The sequence below is a fragment of the Phaethon lepturus genome, unplaced genomic scaffold (genome assembly GCF_000687285.1).
Source record: "Phaethon lepturus isolate BGI_N335 unplaced genomic scaffold, ASM68728v1 scaffold277, whole genome shotgun sequence".
Lineage (NCBI taxonomy): Eukaryota > Metazoa > Chordata > Aves > Phaethontiformes > Phaethontidae > Phaethon > Phaethon lepturus.
The window spans coordinates 84535-104702 of NW_010549572.1; the positions used below are offsets into that span (position 1 = coordinate 84535).

Below are 20168 nucleotides of genomic sequence, written 5' to 3' on the forward strand. Positions count from 1 at the left end.
CGGGAAAGACTTGAATGTTTATAAAATGCTTCAATTCCAACAGAAGGATGAGGTAATTAGTAATTATGTCTTGAGACAAGGCTTTGATTAGCTCCCATGTGTAGGTTTCAAGACTTCATCCTAAAATGCAAAACTGGCAGGATCAAGCCATGTTGTGAAGGACACTGCAGAGCAGGAGTGCAAAACAGTCACGGCCACAACTCCATTGCTTTCAGTTAAGTAACAGGCACATGGTGGAGATTTCCTCCCCCACCCCTTCTGTCAGTCTGCTTTAACTGGCAGCTGTCACCACTCCTGACACTTCGCAGGAGAATGAAGAGGTCCTCAGAAGAGGGAGCGAAACCGTGAGTCACCCCTGGGGAAGATGATCCAAGAAGGGCTTCATAAAAGGTGCACCGCTGGAGTCACCTCGCCTTCCCCAGTGCCAAACGCCCCTCCAGGAGGAGGGCAGGTAGGCAGGTCGGCCAACCAGCCGATGATTACCCACAGGTGCATTACAGGGACTAGGAGGAGCGTGTCACCAGTTGTTATTTTGATTACCGCAGGCAGCCCCGCCGCAGTGCGGGTTGCCTAGCAACATTCCTCAGTCCTTGCGAGAGCCAGCATCCATTTCGGAGGTAGCCTCGAGGAGCAACAACACGCCGGCGTAAGTGAGCGGGGGGCACGAGCCGCAGCACCTTCCACCTGCGCACATCCAAGATGCCGCTTCACAGCTTCACTTGCATTTATCGTGCTTCCTGTAAACCACATGGTCGTCTTTAACCTCCTTAACCAAAGCTGTATCAGAAACACAAGGAAGTCTTACGGGGTACACATGGTAATTAACATTTAGTTCAGATGCATTAGAGAAAAAGAATCAATCCTGCCAATTAGCAGCCGGCAGATTAAGTATGGCTTTTATCAGTAAACAGCCTGATTGGCTTCGAAAATAGTTACGTAAAAATGGCATAACAAAATAATATTGTGTATGGTGGGGAAAGTAGTTCTGCGGGACTCGGGCTACTTGTTACATGACGACAAAAAGCCGGCACCACACAGAATAAAAGACGCAAAACACTAGAAGCAGAACACACCCATGCACAAACAGCCACGCAGCACCTTACTGAGATCACAGACAGTACAAGTGTACTCCCAAAAAGCACAAGGAAGACCAGACAATGAGAGTTACTTATGTACTTTTTAAAGGAGCACTTAAAGGATTTTAAGGAAAAAACACATCACGCATACCCTCCTCTTCTGTGGCGCTCCTTGTGCTTGGAGATTTTGTAAGGCAGAGACTTTTCTCCCAGGTTTTCTAGGTTCCTCACAATGGCTCCTCTCTCCATAAGAGCCTCAACAGTGCGCTTCAGCACAGCTGCAGTCTCAGGCTTTAAAAGAAAAAAGAAGAGAAAGCGGGAAATGTACACAAATCTGTTTATTCTTATTCTGTGATGAGTGGGGACACCTGTGCTTGCACGGCTCAGCACTGGACGAGATCATTCTGTAACCTGAGAGGACAAGGCAGAAGCAGAAACAGACCTCCTCCTAAGGAAGAAAATTTTTAAGAACAAACAGCCAATTCCTCTGTGAATTATGGCAACAAATTCTGAAGTCAGGCCCCAACAACAACAGGAAAAAGGAAACAGTTAATGGATTTAACTCACCTGGTATCACTTTGGCTGACCCTTGCACAGGTGTAAGTAAATATATGTGGCAAAGAGCCATTATGAACTGGCAACAGTTTTAAGGTGCCTGGACCATCCATGCTCATTATAATACTGTTCACTGCAACATTTAAAGTGAACAGTGTGGAGGGAACACTAATCTGTGGCTTGCTACAGAGACAACAATTAGCACCGCATTCATTTTATATGGTCATTTCAACTGCACATGGTCATTTCAACTGCACGTGCGTAATAGCTATTTGGCCCCTTGGCTAAATCACTGCACATCTCATTACTTTTGCACAGCCGACACCCAAGCCTTTTTAAGAGTTAAGGAACTGACGTGCAGTAATTAGTCTAACATGCAGAGATTTCACTCCTTAGAAAAACAAGTTTGAGGGACAGGCAGCCAAAAAACAGTAGGTAAAACAGATGCAACGTTTTCTTGCTCACTGCCTATCAGGGCTCTTTAGAGTGCTGAATCATTTCAGTAATGACACTCGACAATATCTACAAAATGTTAATAAAGTACAAATTAGAATGTTTTGAAAACAACTGCAAACTTATATACTCTCAGCAACAAGAAGTATTTTAAGAAACAGATCTCCTACAGAGAAAGGAAACTAAATGGATGTCCAACTGAACACAAACCAAACTTACAGCTTTCTTCTGCATTCCTCACAACGTTTCACATCAAGATCTATTCCCAAGTCTACTTGTCCAGTGAGTTAGCAACAGCTGTAAATAGAAAAGCAATGAAAGAGCTGATTTTCAGCTGTATTCAGGTTTTATTTTGTTAAATCAGACCACCATAACAATTTCACTGTCCCTTCTCAGCCACAAGAAAACTTGTGTGAGCCTTCAATCCCCTTATGTATAAGATAACTAAAAGTTAGTTTCCTAAGTCTAAGGTAGAGATGTACACCTTGACTACAAAAAAGGGTTTTTTAATGTCCAGATCCCTTAACGGAAATTGGTGGGAAAAGGTAGTACCAGAATCTCATGACATGCAGTGCAGTCCATGCTCTGGCATGTGCAATTTTTCCTTCATTTTTCTGAGGATACAAGGTGATCTGAAAGAGCCTCCAAATGCAGAGCAGAGATGTTCAACATACAAAGTTTTGCAGCGTTGACTGCTCTTTGAAAGACCTGAAGTACATTTTCTTGTTTCCATGGGCTAACTGCCCTGTGGCAGTCAAGAGTCAATCATGGGATCACACCTAGTGCTCCTCACTATCAATCAGAAATTTTATCCCCTTCTCTCCGTCTGCACAAACTGTTTGGGAAATTTATTTTCAACTCAAAGAGCCTAAACAGTTATAAGGTCAGCAAAAAGGCCTGGACCTTTTTTTTCCAATATATGTTTAGATTGTGCTGTAAAACAATTACAGGGACCAGAGAAGTATGTTCACACACCAAGAAATGTTGCTACCCTGTTGCCAAAGTTGTTCTATACGCTAAAACTATTATTTCTCACAAGAGACAAAATAACCAAAGGTATCTCTTGTCACAGTGTGAAAAGTTAGGATGAAGGGATTAAGAGATCTTATGGATAATACTATATTAATTTAAATAATATTTTAGCTCAAAATCAGGAATAACGCTATTTTTCAGTTGACTTAGGATGGCTGCCTCCATTATGACTCATTAGATTTTCAAGTAAGCACCTTTCATGCTTAGATCCTCCTTCCCCAAAATGTTTGCAGAATTTATTGGGTCTCCTTACAACTCTTTTTGGTCTCCTGTCACAAAGCAAGCCATTCCCACAAAAGTTACAGGAGCCTGCATTTCTGAGATTTCCAAAACTCGTTCAAGCTTACCTGGAACAAAACCAGTATGTTCCAAACTTATAAAGGAGAGACTGACAGGTGGACAGGCAGACCACAGCTATACAGCCTTGTGCTAGAAAAATGGCATAAAACCAATTCTGTAAACTCACGTAGGCACTCGCATGTCAATGCTACAGATGATGATGCTGACCAGCTGTTGATGCTGACCATGTTAATACTTTCATTCCCCCCTTTAAATCTATCTCTTGTCTCTCAAATACTTCTGCATACTAGAGAGTATCCCATCAACACAAGGATTTTCTTCAAGACTGGATTCTTAGTCTTCTCTATATGCTCGTATTTTGTGTTTTCAGCCTCTAATATGTCTGACAACTACCACCTAGCAGTCACATGCAGTCCTCTATCTCTCCACAAACCCAAGGAGAAGGACAAGCAAATACTATCAGAGAAGAACTGGGAAGCAGCAGCCATGGCATGTTACTCCCTCAGTACTTTGAACAGTACTCAAGGAGTGGGAAGGGTGACTGTGAAATCTGTCGGCTGAGCTGACAGGACTGAAGGTGAGGAACAGAATCAAGAAAAGCCAAGTAAGGAGATTAAGTAGGGTCTTCACAATAATGCTAGCAACTTGGAGAGGGCACAGAATAAATCTCTTACTCTGCATCACACCCACATGTTGTTTTGCCAAAGTGGAAAGTGTTCTTTCAAACTCCTGCTATTGGAGAAACATTGGTAACAGCCAGAGAAAAGCAGCAGCTCTGCTTTCCTTGACCCTGTCCTCCACACTCCACAAATGCCAAAACACAAGGGGAAAGAAGGGAGCAGAGGCTTTTTTCTTAAGACTTTCCCCATGAAGAATTTCTACCCAAGCTCCTTATGGCTGGTTCAGCTTGACTTACACAGCACAACAGCGAGAGAAGCTAGCCTAGCTCTAGGTAGGTTTTATGCTGCTTCCATCCATGCAGGATCTCAGCACTCAAACCCATCTAAATCAGGAGCTACTGGTGAGACACCCTCATTTGTTGTGAAGCAGCAACTTCACACAGACAAGCCAAAAACGAGGGTAACAGAGCTGCTAGTAATATCCATAGTTTAATGCTGTACGAACCATACCAGAAATCTGGCTTCAAGAAAGAAGAGAAAAAAACAAGAACAATTGAGTTTGTGAAGCAGGCACCAAGGTACGCACTACTATCTAGAAGGTTTTACCTTTTAAACAAGAATCTGACACCGACCATTAGGATTTTACTTACCCACACTAGTAAGGGAAATGAGAGAAAGGGCAGCTAACCTAACGGCTTTAATATTTTTGTGCACTGCAGCGCACCTGTAGTGCTTCCAACCCTAAGCTTGAAAATACACTCTTGGAAAGCAATAGGATCTGCCATTCAAGTCTTCTCCCACTGTGCCTGCTGTGTGTGGTTAGGTTGCTGAAGCCCCCGTGGTGCTCAGACAATTATCACAGGAGAAATCTGTCAGGTCAATGAATAAAAATGCTGTTAAGTTTACGGTTGCTACTTGCATTAAAAAATGCTGATCCATAAACAGAGCTCTATTCAAAAGAGATCTTAATTGATTGAGATCTTTAGACGAACAGCTGTATGTCCAGCAGTGGAATTATCTGACGTACCCTTCTTAATAACCGTGCAGGTTTAAGTTAAAGGTTATTGGGTAAGCTTACTCCTCTAGATCCCTCATACCCTCAAATGACACATAAGCTTTTTGTCTTTCATACATGCCAACAGATCAGCACATTCCCCAAGTGGCTGCATGTCCAACATGATGTGCAGTTTCTAAAACACAATGAAGCCTAAGATCAAGTCCCATGTATTTAAAAACAAAACAAAACAAAAAGAACAAGAAAAGAAAGCCACAGATTTCTACATTAAGGATTGTAAAATATTACGCATTTTTGCAACCTCCCCACTTGTGGACATACTTTGAAAACATAAACTAACTGTTGGTTTTGAAAGCTTGTCACTGTAATCCCTCTCATTCTTCCACCCCAAAAAAGATCATGGTTTATCATAGCTTGCCTAAAGCAATCAACCAAACTATATATAGGCTAGCCTTTGCTAACCATAATGTCCACAGACACAGGTTCCTTGGTTTGCTTCAGAGCCAGACCAGTTGAGGACATAGGAAATGGTATTGCCTGGCTCCCAACCCAGGAGCCACAACATTTTTTCCTGAACAGCCAGCACTAATTCCAATACCACAGATGTGGGGAAGCAAAGATGGGGGACAGAAAAGGAGAAAATGGAAGCTGGTGCCAGGATATCCATGGTGGAGAGCAAGAAGTGTTAGCAAGAACTTGTAAGCACTGGTACGTAATGCGAGCTCTGGTTCCCCCTCCAGCAGGCATAGTCAAGCCAAAGCCCTTTCAACTGGCTTCACCCTTAGCGAATTTGGTGAACTTTGTTAGTGAACTTGGTTCGCTATCATTTGGCCACAAGTAGTTACCTTGTTCTCAGAAAGGTACAACCCTACCGACCCGACCAAGCTGTGGAAGGAAAAGGAGGGAAGTCACTGCAGTCTGTCGAAGGGCTTTTCCTTGGAAAACTGCCCCTGGAAGAAGTAACTGAAGGACTGTTGTCTACAGATCAAAATTCCGCACTCCTCTACTCCCACATTTTTTAAACTTAAAGCTGCCCAGAAGAAACATGTTAACTAGTATGTCAACCCTGTATCTGCCGGGCAAAACAATCATAACAGAGGTACATTACAAACATTCTGTGTATCATTGGCTTTCTCCACAGATGAGGATCGCTGTAGCCATGTTTACCAGGTGGATGCACTGCACAGCTGCTGCCGATGCTGCGGGAACTACATGCACTGAGATCATTGGGCACCTTTCCACGAAGAGTCTCGTTCAGTTTATTTAAAACTCCACTACTTCCATAAAGTTATACATAGCCCCAGGTGCCACGCAAACACAGCTGAACACCATGCCCTAAGCACTTCCTCCATATCTCTGGCTTCTCCCCTTCTCCTTGCCAGTCATTATCACCCAAGTGAGCATAAAGCTGTTTAATGCTCAGCCTTCTTCAGCATCACGAGACTGGGCAAATGGAAATGGACTGGGGTGCTCCATCAACTATCGCCCAGTATCAAAGCCACAAATGCACGGTAATAACCAGCAAGTACTGCAACACAGCACCAACAAGCTCTTTTTGAAGGGAAGTTATATACCACCAGCGTGAGTAAAAGCTATAGCAAGGTTTTTATCAGTCATACAGAACTCACATGGCAACCAGCAAGTGTATTAAAAATAGGTGAACAGAAAAAAAATGGGGAATACTGACAGCAAAGTATCTTCTGTTCTACCAGAGGCCAAAAGACATGAGGTCATCGCCATGAAGCTGCAAAGAACAGCTTGAAGACAGACCAGAAACGTGGCAAGTGCTTGAAATAAAGCTTTTGTAACGCTGGTGTCCCCTAAAAAACAAGGAGCCACCCACCCAATCCTAAAGGGAAGGACGACGACACAGCTGGAACTAGAGCCATGTGAAAAGACTCCACACCACTGCTCAATTTGCCATCTCATTAGCTAGTCAGAGAGAGCTCAAGAGAGGACAGAAAGTCAAAGAGATAGAAAAAACAGAACCGTCTAAAAAAGAAGCCTTCTCAAGCCAGCAAAGCTCCTCCACAAAGAGTCTTTAGAGGGAGAAAAGGAAGCAGACACCAAATACTTAAGTTTTAGGGATAAGACTGTACTCGAATTCTTCTGGCTACTTATTTCATTCAACAGGAAGCATTTAAAGTCAGTGGGCACATCTTAAATTATAAACAGAAAGAAATCCATCATAATTAGCTGGATTATCCCTTCAATGTCGTAGCAGTAGGATAAAATTATGTCTTTTTTTGGTTGTTAAACAGTTACAAAAGGTTGTTCTGAGATTATTTACTGAGGTGGAAATCAAAGAATGCAAAATCTATGTTTAGAAGAAAGCTGCAATTCAAAAGCAGCAAAACTAGGGAGCAAAACAACTCCTTACTGTCATTTACTACATAATAAACCACTAGAAATTTATTAGTGAAAATGATAAAAAAACCACACACAGATTTGTGAACTAGCCAAGATAAACACTGGCATAAGAAAGAAGAGCTTTGCAATGAGAAACAAGGGGAAGCTGGAAAGAGTCATTTAATTGTCACACCCAGTTTTAGTACACAAGAAGACACAGCAAACAGATGAAAAAACAATCAGCAGATTAAGAATGGACAGCAAAGAAAAAATTAGTGCTAATATTAGTAAAAACCATAGCCAGGCATACAACACAGCTGGTGGCAGGGTTGTTCTTTATCTGCCTAGGGAACACACTTGAACTCCTGGTACAAGATGCAAAGTTGCAATTACTATAAAAGCATAAACAGCACAGAACATAAACAACACAGTCCCAAGCAGGGTACAACCACTGAGGGATATGTACTATTCAGAAAAGATCAAAATAAAGATAAAAACGGTAGATCAAGCAAACAGAAGATGTGGGAGCCGTCCTGCACCCCTGCTAAAAATGGCCTGCATGTGATTGATGAGTGCAATCAGGATGTCCAGAAACTGAGCAACAAAAATGTGAGGGCATCTGCCTGGAAGTCCAGACCCAAGCAGGGGTGGGGAGGGATCGGTCTAGGGAAAGTTGGACATAGGGCAGCACTAGGTAGGGACAGAGGTTTCTGTAACTATGACAGTACAATTTTCCCAACATAGAATAAGGAACAAATGGGAGAAACCCAGGCGCTCCTGAACGTGGTAACCATTTCGTATTTCCATCAAACACTGATTGAACAAAAAGTCATGATACTATTCTAGAAACGGATTTGGCAAATAGCGGGAAAATTATAGCAGCAAAGTCACCAAAAAAAAGTTTGGAGGAGTGATCAAAATTGACTCAGTCTGAATTAAAAATAACACCCAATCCTCAAAACAGATCTTTAATTAGCATTTTAATGGGGTATAAGCTAAGGAACTAACAACTTCACCTGATGCGAATATGAAGCCTAGGGACCTGGATGCAGAGGAAGCAGCAACTTTTAAAGTCAAAGTGATGCTACTGTCTCTTCTGATTCAAAATCTACCTTTCTTCTTCAAAGAATCTAAATTCCACAATATACCTCTTTTTTAATTCAACATTTAAGATCAAAGGAAATTTTTGAAGAAACTGAACTAAAACCTAAGCAACAGAAGTACCCTATAAATACCAAGTCACAGTTAAATACATCAGTCTCAATACTGAACTTTGCTGAATTTAATTCATTTTAGAGAGTTGATACCCTTGCTAATTTCTCAGAACAACTCTAGAAGGTGTCTTGTAAGTCTGAAGTAAACAGCAACTGAATCCTCCACAGTTCAGGGCCATTTCAAGGGTTTCTTACCAAAAACAGTTAACGTAACAATTGGCCACAACTTCAGAATCAACTAAACACCTTCCTTAAAACCCCATTTCAAAACTTACTCTCTTCTTCTCAACCACAATAAATTATAATATGGACTTCAATGTAACACTCCCAGTCAGCTAAAGTCTACTTATCAGAAACCTGCTAAGACCAAGCTTACCAGAAACTACAAGTAAGTTTTGCTACTCTCATGACTTTTAGATGTGAATATATTTCATCAAGTTTACTTTATATAATCATTAAGCTTAAATAATCAAGAGTGGAAAGGAAAAAAAAAACCCCACAACAACAACAACAACAAAAAACACATGGAGGGAGTTAATTTCAAACACCTTTTCTCCCTGGCCTTTGAAATGCATGCGCACGCACACACACACACACTTGCATGCAATTCCTGTTGTTTCCACATTGGTTGTGTTTAAGAGGAAAAACAGAAGACAGTCCAATGAAAAGAACAAAAAGATAACAAACAGGTATCAGTAGGAGCAGAAAAAGGGGAAGGTGAGAGGAAAAGAAGCCTTCTCCAATGCTGTGATACAGAAGCTGGAACCACAGGCAAGAAGCCAGTGCTTCTTTCACTATCTCCCTACTTCTCACTGGTAAACCTCTTCCTGAGCACATTGCAAGGGGATACGTGGTTGCAGTTTGCCAATTCAGGTCATCAATTCTTCTCCCCAAAGCAATGAGCTACCAGTTTTAAGATAACCTGAAACTTTTTCTGACTTCTCAAACTTTCCCTTGGATTCCTCAAGCGTTTGGACTACAATTGCCCAACCTCACGGATCCACCTTCAGAAGGCCCTGAGATAAGCAAAATGTAAAGCCAGACTTAATTGTGCAGCCTAGACTAACCCAGGTCTGCATCGTCATCCTTAGAAAAGTTTAAAAAAGAAATCCTGTGCATGACAGTTCTTTTAGATGTATTCAGGATTTTACCACCACAGAGAGCAGAAGTTTTGCTCTTTCTTCCTCCCCATCTTCCAAGATTAAAGATGACTGATAGTTTACTGCTTTGTTGAGAAAGCTGGTTATGCCTCCTCTGGTCTTGTGGTGCAATTTTGCTTAGTAAGCAGTTTTTCTTCTTTTCATATCATATGAAAACAGGCTGTGGATGAAAAATAACACATACAACCCAGCACCAGAATTAAGTTGGAACTTAAATTTGGACGCTTACTTCTCAAGAATGTCACCTATACTATTAAATTTCTCAAGACAAGACTAATTTTAAGCAAGAATTTTAATTCTGCATAAGAATTCCATTCTCAAATAAGCTCTTTCTTTCAATCTCTCCCCTCTAACTCAGCCTTGTTTCCATCTCTTTATAATGCATGTATGGCTCCCCTATTATTTTCCCTCATCAACTTATTTAAAGTATGTGGGTGAATAGAAAAGTTTAACACCAGCTTGGAAAACACTGACAGAAAGGCTCCAAATGTGATGGCTGCTATTTCGAAGGTAAGCTGAAGCCCAGCATCCCCTTGTCCCAAGTGTTTGAAAGGAAAACGCTGCCTGAACGCGGAGCTAATCGCTCCTTCAGCTGCAGGGCACCTCCATTCTCTAGCTTCTCTGCAAGGTGGGGAAGGAACACAAATCAAACCACTGTTACCAGTTGCTTCCCTAGATGCTTCAGGGACAAAGTCAATGGTATTCTCAAGAAGGACAAGGGCTTCGGTGTGTTGGAAACGGAACGCAACATGACCAGAGCTCACAAGCCGCCTGCCACGTGATACTGAGCCTGGTGCTTTTCCCCGCAGGGCACAGCTCACTCCTGGTACACGTGCAGGCAGCTCTGAAACCACAGAGATTCTTCCAGCGTAATTGCTCTGGGCACGTTCAGCATTTTTCAGATCAGCTTTCACACCTCTGTAATTGGGGGAAATCTGCACGGCAGCAAAGGAAAGGGGCACTGCCAGAAGACAAACACTAGTTTGGTTGAGTCACAGCTGCAAAGGCCAAACACAGTTAATTTTTACATTCTCTGGGTTGGAGGCTTCCGCCTCGGAGTGCCAGCCGTAGTCCAGCCTCGGGAGAAATACCTGCAACTGTCCAAAGCATCCACTGTAGCAGTCAGGTGTCAGGATATATTCCAAGCCCCCAACACACCAGACCTACGGTGTACCGCTAGCACCATCCACACCAGTCTAAGCCACTGACGAGCTCCCTTCTATGAAAGAAGTCTTTAAAGAGCTAGAGATCTGGTTCCTAACACATAGCTGTTACACCAGCATGCACACCCTTACTGCCGTAGGAGAACAAAGAAGAGTCAGGACTAAGCAAAAGCTGAACGTGGTTAGTGAAAGAACTTTCCAAAGAGTGCGTGAAGGACCATAGCCATCATTTTTAAATCCTCACACTTTTGCAGAGAAGTAACTATTTTTGGCTGTGAGCCTCAATAGTATTTAAGGTGGCAGTCACACTGTTTTGACCAACTTCGTGTGCACAAGTGAAAGTGAACCCTGGCAATTACTTGCTCAAATTCTCCTGTACGCTACAGCATATATATTAAGATTCTCAAAGCTAACTTACAAAACTAGTTCCGTTGTTCAGATAAGTATTAAAAATAGTTGCTGACAAATTAAAGGGTTATAAGCATCATGACCATGAAGTCAAACTGTCACCTTATTCTACAAACACCTCAAAAAAACCCTCAAAAAAGCAAATCATTAAGCACAACCTAATTAAACGTGCTTGCTAGACAGGCAGGAAGAGAGCACGGAGCTGAAACCTCCTGGCTTCTTCACTTTCCTGGCACAAGAACATGCACAGCCACATCCAAGGAGGGAGAATTCACTTCAGAGCCAGCAGGCAAAGAGTACTCATTACCACCATCTCCTTGGGTTTTTCCAGTGAACCCTCAAAATAAATGCTGCTGCAGCATTTATTGAACCTGCCCACAACTTGCCTGGGCCAGGACTCCACACCCAAAGAAACATTAAACTGGGGATTGACAGGGTCTTTGCTAACTAATACAAATGGAACCAGCTGGTGACAAAAAGCCTTCTTGAACATCTTTTAAAACCAATGAAATGGAAAGTTACTCACTGAATAATCACTTAATAAACAGCTTAGATAACCAATTAATTAACAGCCCACTCATGAAAACACAGGAATCCCACTCCCTCCTGGAAATCACAAATCCAAACCAAGTCTACAGGCAGGAAACTGTTCTTGTTTTTCATCCCAAATCCACAGCTTCTTCTCCAAAAGTCAACAACAGCAAAGCTTCCACTTTTCTTTTAGAACACAGCAGCAAAGGAAGAGAATACCAAGAATAATTTTAATGAATGCAGCATTTCCTCTGAAGCTGAAAATCCGGGTTTAGCGTCCTTCTCAGTTTTTGCCAACATCCCACCTCTAAAAGAGCATCTTAATCCCCGATCCACAAGTGATTAAACACCAGGCCTGCCCCACTCCCTGCTGAAAAACGAAGAAGTTATGATTCACACCATGCTTCCATGGTTATTAGTTCAAATATGTCCTTATGGGGGACAGGGGCAAGAGGGAGAAGGATGTGGAAAACTCCTGTTTGGTCTCTGCTTACAGAGCTGTGTCACTGTTTCAATCCTTTTAAAATAAAAATCACGAGAAGGTATCCTTCCCTCCCCAAAGGCAACTATGAAATAGCACTGACTACCACAAGCCGTAACTGCTTCCTACAAGGGAGAAGACAGCATCACACACATCATTCTCAGAGCATGACTGCTGGCACGGGCTCCTCAGAGGACCTGGGTACCAGAATCAATTTCTAGATTGCAGCCAGAAATAAACGCAAGACAGACACCAAGGCATCCAGGTTGGGGCAGTCCCAGATGGATAGCGAAGTGTAACTGGAAGTACTTTAAGGACACCCTCAAACCAAGTAAGAAGGTACCTGTCCCACTCAGGAACTGCTTAAGCAGCAGCTGAACAGAGCAGATAAAGTAGGGGGGGAAAAAAAAAAAGGAAAAAAGAAAACCCACAATTTCACATGATATCCAACAAGGCTGCTGAGGGTTCACCCATATTTTGTTTTGTATGCAAGCTGCTGCTCTGCAGGGTGTATCAGGGGGCTAGCCTGGCCCTACCAGCACCCTGAGCTCCAGGTCATAGAAAGATCAGTCCAGCCCACCCCAGCCCCACCTCCCCACAGCATGAGTTGGCCTAAAGTTCTTACAGCCAAACTCTGCACCCGTATTTTGGATTGTTAAATTCTTCTTGCAGTTTTAAACAATCTAGTTTGGGTTGGTTTGGGGTTTGTTTGTTTTGGGGGTTTTTTTTGTTTGTTTGTGGTTTTGTTTGTTTGTTTGTTTTTTGTTTTTTTTTTTTAACTTCTCTAACCAAATGCCCATACCCTTTCTTCTAATAACAGGGGAAAAAAGAAAAAATATCTTTATATACAGGGATGCAAGGCTTACTACAGGAATACATATGACAATTATGGACAGGTTCTCCAAAATAGCTTCACAAATATCTATTCTTGTTGTTTTTTCATTTTTTTGGGTTTGTTTTTTTTTTTTCTCTATTTTTATTGAAACTTTGTACAGAATTTTTAAACATTTCCATACAATACTTTTAGACAGGACAAAATGCCATGGTAAAGGAATGTAAACTGCAAGAAACACAGTCTGAAGTATCCAAATACTCTCTAATAAGAGTTTTAGTTTGAAGACTAATGCAGTAGGCAAAATAATATGCATACAGTATACAGAGAACAGTATACACAGGGCCAGCAATGCTAACTATGAAAATTTTGCATCAGATTTACTTCAAAGATTTATAGCAATGATAATTCTATACACTAGACCAAAATTAATTTATCATACATTGTTTCTATGACAAAAAGCTTGTCATTATGGACAGTAGCAACTTACAATATAACTAAACTGTATTAATCTCATTAACACTTCTAAATCTATATTCCTACTACAATATTTTTTTCAGTATATTGTCTTATAAGATCTTAACAGACCTTTAAATAACACTTTACCAAAAGAGACCTGGATCCATTATAGTGATCTTATCTACATGCCCATTTGGCTTATTTAAAAAAAAAAAAAAACCAAGGGACAAGGAAAAAGGCAGGTTTCAAATGCTATATGATATCATTTGGTTTTGGTCTGAAATGTATTTTAGTTGAATAGTAAAAAAAAAACCCCACAAAAAAACCAAAAAGGCAGTTCATTAACTGGTATTTTATATAAAATCTGCAGAAAAGTACAACAGCAACAAAACCAAAAATACTTCACAGATATCTAAAAAAAACGTATTAGAGATACAAGGTAAAGCAGCATCACTTTGACACTGTGCTTTAAAAATAAGAGGATGAATGAAGAGACTGCTCTAGTGATATTAGAAAATTTGCTTTCTTCTTGAAGAAGACTACTAACATTTTGCACAGCAACTATTTTTATAACCACCTCATTCAAAAACGTGTATTCATAGACACAGAGAATTGTCATATCATTACCATTTTTGCTCAAAGTGTCTGACTTTACACAGTGAAACTGATAATGCTAAGTGTCACCAGATGTCACTATACCATGAATTCAATATTAGAACAGAAGTGAAGCAAATGCCTTTAAACCAACACCATAAAAGAAATAATAGAAGTGTTTTGTAAACAAAACAAACCACTTTGCAAAACAAGAGAGTTCAGAGATCTCACAGTGAAATCAGAAATCCTAATTATATATGTTTACATTCTAGGACTACTCTTTACCTTAGGCCAATTAAAGCACATTAAACCATTTAATTATATACAAACATTTTCTTTTAAAAAAAAAAAAACAAACTTTGAAACATTGCACACAAGTCTGCTTTTTAACATCACATAACAAGGTTAGTTTTATTTTCAAAACAATTACATTTAAGGGCACAGAACATACAGAATACCAAATTAACAGATTAGTATTTTTGCTTTGCTATACATGCTAAATCCAAAGATTTCCTCAAGAAAGCTAGAGCTTAGCAACTCCAACTTCTTCCATGTATCCTGTTCTCTGAAAGGGAGCATCTCCCAACACCTCCTTTATCTTAGGATTTAAAAAAATATATATATAAAAAAAATAAAGCTGTACGTTTTAAAGTTGTAAGCATCATCTGCTTTAAGTGCTGGCGCAGAGATCCTCTGATGGCTCTGCCCGCTTCACTGTAACCTTGTGGGAAATCCTTTTCACTACTTAGTTACAGTACTCTCATGACGTGCATCCGAAGTCTCACGCTGGCCCTTCTGGGATTAGGGCAGAAAGGGGAACACAGAAGTGGAAGAGTAGAAAGTACACACGTGGTGTACTGAAGGCCATTTTAATTTCTTACAATCTCTCACCATTTCCTTTTAGGTGTTAGTAAAAGCTAACAGGAAAAATTACAAAAAAACCCCAACAAAAAACAACCCTAAACTTTGGCAGAGAATAGCATCAAATCATTCATGTAAAAAAAAAATTAAATAAGAACAGCCTCCCAGAATGTACTATTAAGCTCTCAAGAAGCCCTTTTTTTTTTTTTTCCTTTTTTAAATAAAAGGCTTCTAACAAGTTTCTGGGAAAAAAATCAAATATCTTAACAGAAAAATAAGTTAAGGGAAATAAAAAAAAAGGTGTCATTCCAAAATAAGTTTTTCAGGACTGTCGTTCTAAGCTCAAGGCAATAAATAAACCAATTGCTGCAAGACAGAAGCATGTGTCCTCCTGGATCTACCCCTGCATGACTAGCCAGTTCCACCAAGGAGGAGGAGGCCAGGCATTAAAGTTTATGGAATTGATTGTCCATTATGGGAGACACTTTGCAGTTTCACTGAACCAAAAAGTTGGTGCTTAAACCAAAATGTATTAACCTGGGTTAACACCCCTTCATGTAGATCATGCTCAGAAGATTGGCAAAGGCATGTTTACGCTATAAAAAAAATCCTCAAGCAACTTCTTATACTAAGGTCCATAACATAGGGCAAGGTACTTGCTTACCTATAGACAGTTTGCTTGAAGCCTTATTTTTTTTTTCCTTATAAAGGCCTTTTATTAAGTAGTTATATGCAGCAAAGAAAATTAGCAAGTTCTAGGACCTCTAAGACATGAAAACAGAATACAAATGAAGAGGCTGGCATTAGGCAGAGTAGCATAGAAACACATTTTTAAATGAAGAGAAAAAGCACTGGAGAAATAATTTGCTTAAAAGCTTCTTCACAATAATAGGTCTAAAGATGGGGGGGATGCTTTATGAAGAGCCTTACTTTATGAAGATCCTGACCGACTGCCAATTACCGCTGTGATTAATGCGGCAACTTGTTAGTTTGGCAAAAGTGAGAATATATTACCTGGGAGATGGAGTATCTCCAGTTCAACAGTCAAAGGCTGCACCGTACATTTGTGAAGGACTGTAACTCCTTACCACAGTCAAAGGATAATTTCACCATGAATCTGACTGTAGTGATACTGAACAGGAGACAGGCATCCTGTATGTTAACTCTTTGAACAGTGTTCTCTTTAAATAGCAAATGACTTGGGGAAGAAGAGAGAAGGGCAAAACAACCTGGGAAAAGCCATGATAAGCAAACCACTCTGAAGAGTGGTGGCAATAAAAGCCATGCCTTCAGCTTCCTAACCGTTTAAGGCACCCTGGGAAAAAAGCAAGCACAGATGAAGCAATGGCAGCCAAGCAAAAGGGTCCCTGAGCTAACCTGGCTTCACAGGTTAGGTGGCAATGCATTTGTTAATACTGAGAGCAAAGAGGGCTGGCCTGGAAAATCCCAAGTACCTGCCACTGATAGAAAAACATGCCACGTTACTAAGGGACAGTGCCTGGTACATGAGTCTCTCTTTCCCTGTGCCAAATTAGGCGTATTGGCCAGATCCCAGCCTTTTCAAGAAGGTATTACTGGACTGAGACTATCTTCACCCTCCACAAGTTGTTCTTTTTCATCCCACTAAGATAAAATTTTGCCTTAAATTACTTTATCCTGCATAGAAACAATTAACTATGTTTTACATCTTTCTTATAGTACCATCCTTCCCAACTCAGCCCACTAATGAAGTAACTCGAGATGCCATTAATGTATTTCACATACTATGATTTCACCATTAAGAAGGATGTAAAATATTATTCTGAACAAAGCCAGCCACACAAACGGTAAGAAAATGTGTCTTGTCACAGTGGTATTAACATCAAGACTTGGGTATGGTAACGCTCCTCTTCTACATAAATCGCAACACCGCTCCTACACTTATTAATGTATTTCCACTTAGGAGCAGTCTACTTTCCAGTCGCAGCAACTAAACACAGTGGAGAAAGGTGGGGCATCTCAGCCTCTGTTTAAAGTCTCTGAATGAATGAGTTTCAGTAGATTTAAAAAACAACACCAAAACAAACAAACAAAAAAACCCCACAAAAATGGAAGTTAACCATTTTATCTGAAAATATGTATTATACATCATACTACTAAAAGCTATTTGGACAGCTTGCAGCTTACAGCACCACTGTACTAGAAAGCAAACTTCCTCCAGCAGTCAAAGGCAGGATTAACCCAAAATTCATCTCTACAGAACTATTTCACCCATAGGGATTGGTTCTTGTTTATGTGCCAAGGAAACATTGCTGGACCCTTGAATCAGTGCTGTTGAACTGTCAGCATGGTCCCTTAGACTGGTTTTGGTCTAGCCAGTTCGTGCTCTCCCAAACAATGCCCGAGATGAGCTCAGGAGCAAAGACAATTGAAGGAATTATTTGCACAGGGAGCCTGGATATGACCACCCTGTCCTAGAGGGTAAGGGAGTTTTAATACTATGAGTGCAACCACACACTGTCAGATGGCCTCTGCGCCCAAAAACAGGCCCCGACATGGTTTAGCATAAGGGCGAGAGCACACAGAATGGCAACACGTTCTCCTGCTTTACCAAGGGGGAATGGGACCGAGCTCTGCAACCTTTCGGTCTGCTGAGCTCCACCAACCTGCTGCATACACACATCCACGCTTGGAAACTGTTCATCCCTACCTTGGGCATCCATCCTCCGGGAGAAAAGAACCTCAGCATCTCAAGACCTACCGATCATAGCGATTGCCTGGGAAAAGTTTCACTTTTTTTTCTTTTTTTTTTTACTTTTTTTTTTTTTTTTGAAGAATCATATGGGCAGACCTCAATTGCCGACGCACGTTACAACTACGCATGCTCCTTATCTCCTGAAACAGAATCCCTCAGGAGTCATTCCTTAAAAAAGAAGGTTTGACAGGGTAAAAGGGGAAGTGGGAGAAGACTTGAGGCAAAAGGACGCTGGAAAATAAGGACCACTTCTGCCTCTTTCTTCTACTTCCCCCTTCTCTTGTCTTCCCACTTGTTTTTCCCCCGCTACAGACTCAGTGTGCAGCAATGGTAGGGTACAGAGTATCTCCTTCTAGAAATACACAGCAGAGGAAGAGAGTTATTTTTCAGTGTGCTTACCAAACTGAAGACATGAAAAGTCTCACACTTATCTTTTTCCCATGTGGTAGAACCTATGAACAGATTTTTCTCTAAAAAGAGGCTAACATTAATTATGTCCTAAAGGTTTGGAGACTGAAGAGGCTGAATATATACTTCTCTATTTCAATATACTACAAAACCCAAAGAAAGAGTATTCCTTTTTTTTTTTTTCTCCTTTTCCCCCTCTCCTCCATTGCCAGTTTGTCATCTCCAGGGTTTTGTTTTGGTGTTTTGGTGGTGTTGTTCTTTTTTAAATACAGGAACTTTTCAGTAATGGAATTTACAAAAGAAAAACTTTCCTACAGAGAAAAAAAAAACGACAGAAAGCTAAGAGCTATCATGTTTTAAGTGTTACAAGATGAGACAAAATATATTCCTGTTGTTGCCACAAGAGAAATGTGAAATTGGAAAAAAAATAGAAGCAATGAGCAAAATTTAGAAGTGCTACGTTGGCCAAGGTAATACAGCTATGTTACAAAGAATGACTATACAGCAATGTGCATTGCAGCCTTACATTAAAAAAAAAAATCTTTTGACACAGTTTTAATCTTTTAGATTTCACACATTGGTAAATGATTACTTGTTATCTTCACCTTAATGCTGACTGAGCTCTGTAACTGCCTGACTTCAGACACAGCCATCTGCCTGCCTTTGGTATATTTATACATCTATACATGGAAAAACAAAAGGTTAGTACTGCAAATGGGGAAAGAAAAAAAAAAAGACAAAAGGGATAAAATAAAGAGACACCACACAACACGTTCTGCCTTCGGCAGATAGAACAACATGTCTCAAATGGTCTCTAAACAGGCTAAAGTTGAGTTGATCTTACAATTATAGCGTAAACAATGCCTGGGTTGCAGTTATGTTATTTGAAAAGAAAAAAAAATAAAACAAATAAAATCTCCAGAGACCTGTATCAACTTCTGTATGTTTAGCCATACCCTTAAAAGTTCACTATTCACTCACAAAGAGAAATAGACAAACATGAATATTCCAAGCGAACAGACACAGACCAGTCCAGTATTTAGTAATAGTTTAACTTTTGGAGTCTCTTCCAGCATTTGTAAACAAACAGTCTCTTCCTCGATCTCCCGAACAGCTCTCTTGTTCATGTTTTTACTTTTAAAGCCACAGAACCAATCTATGAATTTCAAATGTCTCTCTCTATCATCAGTCTCTTCCTCGTGCTTTTTCTCCCCCATCAAAGCCGCTTGTCCGTTCGAGTAACAATCAACTGGTGTCTCAACTTCAGAGTGACTCACAGAAATCACCGGGTTGCTGTCATCTCTGCAAGTAACCAGAAGATTGATATCCTCCGGCTTAATATTTTTAATATTTTCTTCCGATTTGCCATTGGGAATGATATGGTTAGCGTTTTCATTGCACTTGAGGATGCTCTTTTCTTGTACTTTGTACAGCTCCCCCTTTGCGGCGTTCTCTTTTATGTTCCTGTTTTTCACGGCCCAGAAGGTGGTCGTCCGAACCTGCTCCTTCGTAGGCGGAGGCGTGAGGAGGCTTACTACAAAGGTCACAATCCCAGTGATCCAGAACAGAGCTGTCGCAACATACATGTAATGGATGTTTTTGATAAAGCTTGGCCTAGTATCCGGCTGGTTACACTCCGGAGCACGATAAATAAACGCCAGTATCAACCGTATCGCTCCAAGAACAAACCCGGCCATTCCGCCATAGAAAGCCCCCTGCTCATTGCAACGCTTCCAAAAGATCCCCATAAGGAAGAGAGCAGCCACTGGTGGGGTCAAATAGTCCGCTACCTCTTGAATATAAAGGTACATCTGACCACCTTGCATTTCTACAATTATCGGGACCCAGGCAATGCTTATAACTACCATGAATGCAACAAAGACTCTTCCTACAATCATCAGTTCTCTAGATGTCGCGCTCTTC

General features: G+C 40.8%; 2 protein-coding genes across 2 annotated transcripts in view; both read right to left on the minus strand.

The window, feature by feature from the left end:
- Window positions 1-2318, minus strand: part of MRPS6 (mitochondrial ribosomal protein S6) — a 19626-nt gene extending 17308 nt beyond the window's left edge. Inside the window, exons 1-2 of the mRNA XM_010290284.1 lie at window positions 2304-2318; window positions 1228-1367 (exon numbers count right to left, since the gene is read on the minus strand). Coding sequence (XP_010288586.1) covers window positions 1228-1367; window positions 2304-2318 — 155 coding nt within the window. The remainder of the gene's footprint in view (window positions 1-1227; window positions 1368-2303) is intronic.
- A 16904-nt stretch (window positions 2319-19222) lies between these two features.
- The window catches only part of SLC5A3 (solute carrier family 5 (sodium/myo-inositol cotransporter), member 3), a 2279-nt gene continuing 1333 nt past the window's right edge, over window positions 19223-20168 (minus strand). The window contains 1 exon segment of the mRNA XM_010290283.1: window positions 19223-20168. This exon segment is cut by the window's right edge and continues 20 nt beyond it. Within this exon segment, the coding sequence (XP_010288585.1) occupies window positions 19223-20168 (946 nt within the window).